General features: G+C 45.2%; 1 protein-coding gene across 4 annotated transcripts in view; it reads left to right on the forward strand.

Annotated features, from left to right (window-relative positions):
• The first annotated feature begins 2,051 nt into the window (after nucleotides 1–2,051).
• pbx1b (pre-B-cell leukemia homeobox 1b) overlaps nucleotides 2,052–11,533 on the forward strand; it is a 67,230-nt gene continuing 57,748 nt past the window's right edge. Inside the window, exons 1-2 of one of the 4 annotated variants that reach the window (XM_031574563.2) lie at nucleotides 2,052–2,747; nucleotides 4,131–4,204. In XM_031574563.2, the coding sequence (XP_031430423.1) occupies nucleotides 2,560–2,747; nucleotides 4,131–4,204 (262 nt within the window). In that variant the 5' untranslated portion in view covers nucleotides 2,052–2,559. The remainder of the gene's footprint in view (nucleotides 2,748–4,130; nucleotides 4,205–11,533) is intronic. The other 3 variants (XM_031574564.2, XM_031574565.2, XM_031574566.2) reach the window with 3 other exon arrangements.

Consider the following 11,533-nt stretch of genomic DNA (forward strand, 5'->3'; position numbering starts at 1 on the left):
ACAAACAAACAAACAAACAAGCCAATGAACAAACAACCAACCAAATCACAGGACAAACTAAGCCTGTACCCCAGCAAACCCGTCCGCCATACCCCACAAACCCCTCATTGTTTAAGCAAATGTGTGGAGTGCAGAGGTTGAGGTTATTTAGATTTCCTGAGCGGCTTGGCCCACAACAGAAGCGGGCAGATGTGTGGGTAATGGTGGGGTGTCTGGTGCAGCACAGACCCCCTTAGGTATTCTCATTACTGGTGCGCTTAGCAGATGGCCGGGCCGACTCTCCTCGCTCGCCCCGTTTTACATCATCCATATTCCGCTCGCCATTTGCATAGGTGCTGCTTTTTCACCCAGCAAAAAAAAAAAGAAAGAATAAAAGAAAAGAAAAGAAAAGTCGAGGCAGAAGAGTCCCCAGCCCTGGGACATGAGCTCTGGCTCACCTGGGACCAGGGGAGTGTGTGCGTCTGCAGTGTCACTTCCTCTTCCCCTCAAAGTCGCCACGCAAAACAGCTGTATTCCAGCACGCCACCGCCTCGTCTGTGACTCTGCTTCTCATGCGCCTCTGTCAAGTCTGTAATCTCTTGTGTTAATGCATGTTTCGCAGTCCATTTCAGTTAGGGCTAGTGACGAACGCAAATAATGACAAAGGCACCTGACTGACATGTTTGTTGTTCGATATCACGAGTTGTGCTTTAGTAGTCTTCACTTAAAATAAACACTGTCTTAAAATAACTGTTATTTAGACTATTTATTTTCACACTGCAACGTTGTCATTGAATATCAAAGGAGATTTCTTTCCACTGACTTTCAGCTCTGTGATGGAAACAAAACTCCCTGCAGTTTTCGAGCCTGGTCCCTGTGAAGAGAGAGAGAGAGAGAGTGAGAGAGAGAGAGAGAGAGAGAGAGAGAGAGGGGCTTGTGAAGCTCCCTGATTCTTTCTTTGGCTTCTGAAACCACCCGGAAATATTTCCTCTCTCTTCTCTTTTTCCAAGTGCCAAGCAGCAGCAGATAGCTAAAAAAAAATAAAAAAAATAACCCACCCTCAAATAACACCAGAGGGACTGATTGCCCACTGTTTAATTCTGCACTAAAGGATTTGGAATCACGCTTCCAGCTAGTTTTGAAAAAAAAAAATGGGTTTGTGGAGTCTGACGTTCCTCCATCGTAGCCTCCTCCACCCCACTCATTCAGTATCTCTCCCACCCCACCCCACCCATCCCTCCCCCTTCAGCTCCTGGGTGGCTCCCCATGGCAGGAGCAGCAGCGGAGTGGAGGCCTCCTCGGGGCCTGAAGGGCACTTTTCAGCCTGGCCAGACACACACACAGACCCTGCTGCTTGACTGCGCACCATGGGTCACCGGCTTACATTAGGAGCACCCAGCAAAACCCAGTCAAGCGCGGCCCCCTAACATACCTGAAAAAAAAAAAACAGCTCCACACACACTCACTCACACACAACACTGTACACCAAAATACAACAATACACTGCACAGGACTCCGTCTGGAATGCAAAGATGAATAGGCTATGAACTGCTCCGGCACTTTGCACATTTGATATATCATGAAGACAGTTTGAATTGTGAAGTTGAAGTTGATTTAAATTGGGGAGTGAATTTTTGTCATTATAAAGGACCCTGTCACTGAGAGGTGGTGGAATCCACTGTCGTTAATCGTATTAAATGCTTAATCGTTGTAATAATTTTAACAAATGAATGAGAAAGTCGATTGTTTTGATTAGCAGCTCCAGCACCATAGGATAAGTCTTTTTCTTGGCAACGGTCCGGAACATTAAATGGAGTTCTGTGGAGAAAATGGAGGTCTTCCTTGTGTCAGAGGGGTAGACAAGAGCAGCCCTCTTGTTCTCAACCACAATTACTTACTTCGAGATCTGCTCCAATCCATCACCTGAGATGCCACTCCGAAGTGTCTAAGTGCTTACAACACGATACATCGGATACAGTATTAAAGCTGGTTCCTGCGTCCCACCTTCCCTGTGCCATGATTGACGTTTCATGTGAAGCACTTCAAGGAGGAGCTAAATGGTCTCTATTTCCAATCATGTCGGGTGGGTGGAGTTTGTGCTTCACAGTCTCGCTATGCGCTGCCAGTGCTTCACGTAACAAAAGCAAAGGGATGAAACAAGTCGAAATAACCTATATCTAAGGTCTGAAACCCTCTTCCCTCCGACGCAGCACTGTCTATCGGGTGGAACGGTTGCACACCGGGAACCAGACACCGTTATAACGCGGGAGAAAGCACGCGCCGAATTTACAGTTTCAGCTCTGCTCCTTGCTCTTCCACGCATAGACACAGTGGGTCAAGGCAGTATTTCAGATCAGGTTTCACATTTAGCTCAAGACCAGCTGGGAAGAGAGCGAGGCAGAGGGTTTGCCTTTCCCCTATCCGTCTCTTGCAACGGCGAAAAACACAAGAGGAGCCAGCAAGGGGAGGATCGGTGTGGACTCAGCATAGCTTCGAAGGAATTTCCGTGCGTATTCTTGTAGTTTACAGGAGAGTAGCGCGAACGAAGTGGCGGTGAGATACAACATTAATTCGAACGACATGGACGAGCAGTCCCGGTTGATGCACTCTCACGCGGGAGTCGGGATGACAGGGCACCCCGGCCTGTCTCAGCACATGCAGGAGGGCACCGGAGGGGCCGACGGTGACGGAAGAAAACAAGACATTGGAGACATTTTACAGCAAATTATGACCATCACAGATCAAAGTCTGGACGAAGCACAGGCCAGGTGAGATGTCTTTAGATGTGTCCCTCATGTTCTAACACAATTATGTTGGACACTACATCTTAACGAGGAGCCTTAATGGTGACATTTTTAAACACACTCTTTGATTAGACCAGCAGCATCCCGAGCTTCCCCGAAAGCTGTCTAAGGAATATAATTACGCGTGCTAAACGCAAGAGAATGTACAAGAGAAACAACAGCAAAGAGTAAAAAATACAAAGCGGGTTGTAGTCTACAGCAGTGACATTCACTCTTGGCAGTCACTGTTGTCTTCATGTAAACTTTGTCATGTCAAGTGAGTATTCAAACAATTTGGACAACAGATTGATAACTTGTGACTTTGACATTCAGTATTATTGGTTATTTGTTAAAGAGACATTATTCTTAAGGACTGCATTTGAAGATGTCACCTGGTTCTGTCATGACCACGTATGGTGGCGATCTGTCTTCTGTATTGGTGAAATAAGTGGTCACAAATTGTGAGGTAACTGCATTTCTTTTGTTAAATGGTCACAACATGATGCCAGAATCACTAGGGAGACGGATTTGCAATAATTATAGGCAGATGTGACAGCTATGGTCTATTACATTGCCTAGCCTACTGGTCCCCGTCCATTTTCGGTAGACCTAAACATGATGGAATCTGGATTCATTTTGTTTTAACACCGAAGCTCAGGAAGTATTTCATTATTATCCGAGTTTATGTTGGAACGCTTGAATAATCTATCAGTGTGTCGGACATAAGAAGTAATTGTCTAAAGCTTGGCCAAAACAATAACCACTTTCTTTTGATCAAACAGCCAAAATACAAAATAAATATCTAAACTCTAAATAAGCCGTCATCAGGCTACTTTATTGTCAATTTGGTCGTGTAAAATTCCGTAAGACGTGTAATAAGCATTGTCGAACTTTTGTGTTTTAAAATATCAAAATTTACAAATAAAACCACAATGTAGTCTGAATGTAACTTCATGAATAACCTGTAAAATATCCAGATTAGAGACAATCCAGAATTCATAAACAATAAAAATGGCAACAATAACTGTATTAATAATTTAATAACATACAAACAATGAATAATTTGACGAGTTTGTAAAAGTTCATGAAATATTTAAATTTACAAGCCATAAAAGGGTCCAACGGCAGAGAAAGTTTTAGCCTGATGTTGGGCAACTCGGTGAAGTTTGTTGTTGAAAACTATTTTCCCTTCAACGTCGTGTTATTTATATTTAAGAACATAATCCATATGCGTTATATATGTTTTTTGTTAGTGGTAGACTTCATGTCAGACATCTATGTAGGCCCGAAATGCGGTCGTATCTCTATCGATCTACAGTTCACTGCAGTAGAGAAAGAGATGTCCAATAGACTTTTATTTTATTTTAGGAAACACGCATTGAACTGTCACCGAATGAAGCCAGCACTCTTCAACGTCTTGTGCGAAATAAAGGAGAAAACAGGTAAAAGTTATTTCCCTTTTTTTATGTCATGTGCGTTTAAATGTAATTTCTTTGTCATCCTAATAGATAAATAATTTAGCTGTCACCTTTCTCGCTGCCGTACATTGTTGAAATTAAGCAACGCTTTTAACAAGCACTGTGAATGGCCCATAGTCATCCATTTTCAGTTGCTGTATTTTGATAAACATAACTGTCTCGTTTTCAGTGATCCCATATGTAAAGGTAAAGCCTTTCTTTAACGTACTGTCTTAAGTTGCTGAAAGGCTAAATGTATATACTTTAAGCTGCCATGCAATTTTTTGATGAAAATCTGTTAAAGTTGGTTGTCAAAATTTAAAGATGGTTTACACACACACACACACACACACACACACACTCTGTTCACATTTAGAAGGGTCATAGAGTATGTGCTCTTAAGTGAGTTACTGAACTATGTTTTGTTAGTTCAGCCCATGGAAATACCATCTCAGTTGTATTTCTCAGTGGCCTTTTGGAGGTGTGAATAGCTCTTTGTGGCTGTCAAGAATTGCAGAAAAATAAGTGTTTTTTTTTCAAGCAGAGTAGCTTCACTTTTCCGTCATTAACCATGAGGCATCTCCGTCAGCTAAGCTGTCCCTCCTACTCTGTAATGCACTTCTGCCTGTGCCTTTTAATTTGGTTCCAATCCCTGCTGGAGGAAAGCACAGTATTTTTATTGGAGGTCCTGATCAATTGCGGATGCTGTGAAATGCAGGCAGTAAGATTTTAGGTATTGCAGGGAAATGATGGAAGGCTTTGAGCTAAATTACCAGTTGCAGCGTAATGTTTTCCTGTGTGTGTGTGTGTGTGTGTGTGTGGCGGGGGGGGGGGGGGGGGCTGTCAAAGCCAGAGTATGTATCTCATTTACTTCACTTGTGTCTCCCCTCTTGTGTTGTGAGAGCGTGTGTCACTGGAATAATTGCACCAAGAGCAGAGACGAGCTGACATTACGCGGTGCGAGGCATAAGTCACCTCCTAGCCTAGCACCCCCCCCCCCCAAACCCCCCCCCCCCCCCTTTTTCCCGCTTGACATTTTTGAAATTGGCAGTGCTAGAAGAAGTCGGCGGTGGTAGTGGTGCAAGGGGCAGAGGCTCGCGTAGTATTTTTCTGCCTTCGTGTTCACCTTTCAGGCCCCGGCGGCCGGCGGCGTCGGGCAGAGAAAACTGCACTGGATTCGCAGACCGGCGGTATTGAGATGCTATCGCTCCCCTTTTGCTTTCGGCGCGGCAGGCAGACGCTTCCAGTGTGTCTCACAGGCATTAGTGCATGAAATAAAAGGGGGCATAGATGGTGGATAAAGAGAGATATCTTTTTCATTATCTCACGAGCGAGGAAGGGAGCGAATGAGTGAGTGACTGAGGGAGGGAGGGAGTGAGTGAGTGTGGAGCAGCTCTAGCCGAAGCTGGAGTGGAGAGGAGGTGATGCCATGGGTGGCCTGGACCCCACTGTTTATTTTTCTCTCCTTGTGCGCTACGCTGCCCTTGCATGATGTTTTCATTGAAGTCCAAACCCCCACCTCAGCCCCCCCCCCCACACTCTTCGCCAGCCCCACAGCCCTGTGGAGATTGCCCTGAATCAGGCTCTGTCTTCAAGAGAGCAGGGGGCCTTTTCAGGCCTGTTGGCGCGTACTTTTGCTCTCTCTCTTTCCCTTTCTCTCTCTCTCCCCTCTCTCTTTTTTTTGTCCTGTTGTCTAGCCTGGCTTTTTTAGAGGTGGGAGTTACAGTTATGCATGGTGTGTTACTCCCTGGCAGTTCCTGGGGTTCATTGAGAGTTCGAGTCCACATGAAGCACACTGTGACACCGACCTCTTCCTGGCTGTTGGCCCCTTTTCTCTTCCCTCCCCTTTGAAAGAGCCCACAGAAACCTACAGGCTTTCGGGGGCTTATTGTGTGTGTGTGTGTACATGGGCTGGATAAAGGTGCTCTCCCTGAGCGAGCGAGGCTGGATGAAGGTGCTCTCCCTGGGAGAGTGAGGGCCCAGTATCCTGGGCTTTTCGCTGCTGCGCTGGGTTTTGGCTTTTGTTTGTTTTGTCATCACCGTGGTGAGCTGTGTCTGTTTGGTTTGGCCGCTATCAGCGAAGCTGGACGAAAAAGTCTTCTGGGGAATCCCTGACCCCCCCCAACCAACACACACACACACACACACACACACACACACACACACACACACACACACACACACAAAAACACTTCACCCCCCCCCGTCCTCTCCCTCTCCTCATCTCACCACCGTCAACACTCTGTTCTTCAACAGGGTTTTGTTTTAATAGGGAGGCTATGTGCCTTCTGTTGTTTGGGTTCTCAGGCCTGTCATCAGCATCGGGCTCCAAGTGAATCTGAGCCGATCATGTCCCCATTTAGGAGCAGTGATTCATGGGCAAGAGAGAAGTGATGGGCCCCATGAAAAAAAAAAATGATCATAGTAACAATATATTTAAAATACATGTCCAACTACGTAAAGTTTTTAGTTGGATACTCATTTAAAGTCCTCCACTTGGTCGGGCACTGTAAAGTCCTGTCTGTGTGAATGGAGCATTTTTAGAAAAATGACCAATGTAACAAATGTATATCCATGCACATATTTTCTCGGCAGTCTTTTATGTCTTCGTTTCAATCATAAAACTTCCTGTCTAGGCCTGTTGCCAAGCGCAGTGTACATTAGAGATGGGGGCTGGTGATCTTGCCTGTGACTTAATGGGCTCTGCTCTTCTTACACGCCCCCCCCCCCCCCCCCCACCACACCGCCTCTCCTCCTTCATGTCTGGTTGGTCCATCTCCCCACTATCATGGTACTGAATGGCCCCGCCAACCGAGAGAGAGAGAGAGAGAGAGAGAGAGAGAGAGAGAGAGAGAGAGAGAGAGAGAGAGAGAGAGAGAGAGAGAGAGAGAGAGAGAGAGAGAGAGAGAGAGAGAGAGAGAGAGAGAGAGAGAGAGAGAGAGAGAGAGAGAGAGAGAGAGAGAGAGAGAGAGAGAGAGAGAGAGAGAGAGAGTCGGGAGTAGGTGTGTGTGTGTTCTCACGGTGGTGCTGATCGGTGTTGGGGCTAGTCTGGGACATGTCGGTTCTGCTGAGATGGACTGGTGCTCCGCTCGGCACGGCTCGGCTCGGCTCGGCTCTGCTCTGCGCCTGACGTTGCCAGATGTAACATAAATACGACACGGTGCGCGGCGCGATGGCGCTCTGGAATCTGTCTCGTTTTAAGACTCTGAATATGTATGACTGCTCCAGACGCATTAGCAAGGCTATTTGGGTCCCGCTTTGACAGCACGCGCTTCTCTCTGGGGGATCCCTGTGTAGTTGCCGACATTTTGTGCTGTCGAGAGAATTTCTCCTCCTCGTTTTTTTTTTGTTAAAGAGTTTTGAATGTGAGATTTCATACTGTTTAAATGCAAATTAATGAAGTTGTTTAAAATTGTTGGGTAAAATTCTATCAATTCCATATTTAGCTAATTTTGGCTTTAAATGGCAAAACACCTCCTGTGTATGACTTTTTTTTTTTTAAGATTTAATAATTCTATAAAATGTCAGTTCATCATTAAAAACCCACCAAAAAAACTGAATCCAGAAAGGTTAATTTTGTTTCAGTTCTTCATTTCGATAAAACACATTAGCATTCGTACTTGATTAAGTTGATACGTTTTTCTTTTTACAAAAGCCTTTGTGGAAATAAACACGAACAACTCACTTCCTCATATTTATTTATTCATCTATTTGTGTTTTAAAAAAATGAGGGGAAAGGATAAAAAAAAACATTGCAATTCCTTTACCTTTCCACTGCATAGATTCCTGTAATGAATTATGGAAGGAGTGTGTTGGAGTTCCTCTCATTGTCACAATCAAATGTCAGCTTTGCTTTGTGCTGCTGGCTGCTCCTGATTCAGTGCTGCTGAGGAGATGTTAATGATGAGCGCTTATGACTTGTAACGCTGTTAATGTCACTGTTATTTAGAAGAGCTGGGACGATGTGGACATTTTCAGCAATATTTCACCCCTTTGTGGATGCCAATGTTTTATTAAACGGAATACATTAAAATGGCAGCATTGTCAGCCCCCCCCCCCCCCCATAAGTTTTGATCAATTATTAAACTGTTTGGAAAAGCAGGTGCCAGTGATTAGTCTAAAACAACCTATTTGCTAAATGTTGTGCTTACTGTGTCAAAGCCACAAAAATACTTTCCGTAAGAAATTGAGGAAGTGGACAAAACAATCGGAGGCTTCGCTGTTCTTTTATCACCAATAAACCAGTCAATTTTTAATAGGCTTTGATAAATGGCTGGCCAGCTCTCCTTGGATGCCGGTGGGTCCGTTGCTGTTGCTATCGATTTTTATCTGTATTGCTCCGTGGCGTGTCTGTGTGTGGGGTTGTCATGACGATGCTGTGGCGGCGAGCAGGGTCCCCTCCTGTGACAATCTTTATTTGTCATCTCCCTCCGCCCCTCCCGCCACCCCTCCCTCGCAGTCCCCAGGGTGGATGACAGCACCTGCAGGATGGAGCGTGGGCGCTGGCAGGACCCGACCTTTGACCTGGCCCTGTGTGCTTATTCTGGGCTGTATAGAGATCTATAAACAAACACAATGGTGTGCTGGCTTACACATACACTCTCCAGAAAAGAGGAACCCAGTTCTGACTGCTCTCCTGAGCAGACTCTTCGCTCTGAGTGTGTGTGTGTGTGTGTGTGTGTGTGTGTGTGTGTGTGTGTGTGTTTTCTCTCCTCTCCCTCCTTCACTGCTTGGTTTCATTCCTAACATATTTTGCCTCTCATCCCACAGAAAGGAATGCTATTTTGCCGAAGCTTTCTTGCTCTTTCTCTTCTTGTGTCACAGAGAAATATAGTCAGGGAGTTCAAGTGTGTGTGTGTGTGTGTGTGTGTGTGTGTGTGTGTGTGTGTAGGTTGTTGCTCTGTTTGAGACTGAAATAAATGTTTTATGATGTTCAGTGTACTGTTAGCTTGAAGTTTAAAATGGCACTTTGATATTGATAACTACCCCCCCCCCCCCCAGAATGAATGTTCTGTTTGATGAGTGCTGGCTTAGTAACTCTTGCAGCACACTTTAATATTTAATAGCGGCCTACTAGGATGTGGACACACATAGTCATCACGGCCACATCTCCACCCTCTAAATCCAGCCACCTGTGTTAAACACACTCTGGGTCACTGTGTGAGAGGCTGGTGAGAAGAGCAGTACATCAAGCCTGATGATAGCCCAGAACTAAACATCGCAGCCAGCCACATACCAACTGACACAGCTGCCTTATGTGAGACGTGTGACTAAAGGCCACGAGCGAGGTCGACTCGTAAAAGTCAGACAGGGAAAACAATGGCGGCATCTTGTCAGTGACTCTACCGTCCCTGGAACACCCACGCCCAAGTCATGTTGTTAGATGTACTGCCATGCCGCCGCTCTTCCAAAAATACTCTCAAACAATGCCATCCTACTGTATCTGTACTAGGTCACGCTGACTTAGAACTGTGCTAGCTAGCAATTCTTTTTTTCATTTTTTGGGAAAACATTATTTATTCAAAGCACAAAAAGTGACATAACCCTGTCTGTACATGAAAGGGGAGATGCCAAATAGCAGATTCCTCTGTTTGGTTCCCCCTTGCGTCAGAGAATTGGGGCATACCAGTCTCAAAGGAGCTTGAACGCTTGGATCTCCAAGCACTTAAGAATGGTGTCACGGCATCCAATTGCCTAATGTAACCGCCAGTTCTGTGACACCACCTTGAACCTTGGCTTTGAAAAAAAAAAAGAAAGGAAAATGCTTGCCGTACGAAAGGGGAGTACAAGGGGATTTACAGCCTCGCTAAGTTGCAGTTGTCATATTAAAGACTTTTCTAATTTTCTAATGGTTCTCGCAGCATGGAGCCAGTGCAGAATCTGTTTGTAATTAACCACTGATGACCGTTTGTAGAGTTCCTGTCGCATGTTTTTCATTTACTGACAGCCACTTAAACAGAACTTTATCTCCCTCAAACCCAAACAGTGAAATCTTTTATATCTGAAAAAGAAGTATAATAGAGAAAAAAAAAAGAAAGTTGTTGAGTTTTGAACTTTGAGGCGGGGGTGGTGGAGTAGTGGCGGGGTTCTGGCTCCCCTCTAAACAAATGTCTGGCCAGATGATATTGAAAAGGAGCTGATTTGGTCATTGTAAACATCTCACAACCGTTATAAATCTAAATCTTATAAACCAATGTCAAATCCCAACAATCCTTCAGCGAAACGCTCGCAAAATGCTCTGCACAGACATGTCGCTTTATTTTGACTTTTTTTTTTTTTCCTTCTCTGCAGCCGACCTCAACAAAAGGCCAGTTTTCTGGAGGCATGTGTTTGAATAGTGTATGGTTTCAGGCCCGGGGGGGACGTCCCATTTATAAAAATGACTAGCGGAGTGATGTAATGTTATTTTTTGAAGGGTGAAAATGGGGTGAGAGGAGACTGGCTGAGTAAGATTTGACGCGGGTGAAATGAGGCAGGGATCAGATTACAGAGGGGGGCCTTCGCCGCGCCGCTGTCACCGTGGCGACACGTCCGCTTGTGTCAGTCTGTCGGGATGCCTCGGCACCTCCGCCTTTATTTGATTATTTAGTTTATGGCCTCGGATGGCAGTAGCCACTGTGTCTAGTGTTGTACACTCGCATGCTCTTCAAAATAATGAAGGCATTGGCTGGCCCTCTCAACTTTGATGGCCAGCCAATGCCTAAGGCTCATTGTAATATCAAGGTGTATATTCTCCATTTATACATGTAAATATTGTCTCTACCCGGAGGTTTTTCGAGCATATGGTTGGTTCCACGCTGAGGAAAAGAGAAGAATTTCTTTTTCTTTTGTTTTGTGGGTGCCTTGACGTGACATGTATTTGGAACCTCTTCGAGGGTTTCTCGGCCCAGGCAGTTAATTCTACATGCTGTTGGTGTTTGGCGGAAAAGGTCCAGCGTAAGCCTCTGCTGGCTTGGCCCCTCGTGACAAACATGCTGTCCCTGTCTGCCTGTGGCTTGGCAGCACATGCTAACATGCTAACATGCTTTTGTCTCCTCTTTATCTCCTCTGTTCCTTGCTGATACAGCACTCCTTCAAGGAGACAATGGAGAGAGAGAGTGAGAGTGAAATGAGAGAGAGAGAGAGAGAAATAGAGAGAAAAGGAGGGGGAGATGTAGGAAAGCAAAGCCAGGCACCCCTGCTGATTCACAATCTCACTGCTTGATTGTTCCTCTGTATGGAGGCTCCAGAACCTGATTCTGTGTGCAGTAAAATAGCTTAAAAGAGCACTGTGAAAAAACAGGGGAGAGAGAGAAAAAAAAACAGTTGTCATTT

The sequence above is a fragment of the Clupea harengus genome, chromosome 10 (genome assembly GCF_900700415.2).
Source record: "Clupea harengus chromosome 10, Ch_v2.0.2, whole genome shotgun sequence".
Taxonomy (NCBI): domain Eukaryota; kingdom Metazoa; phylum Chordata; class Actinopteri; order Clupeiformes; family Clupeidae; genus Clupea; species Clupea harengus.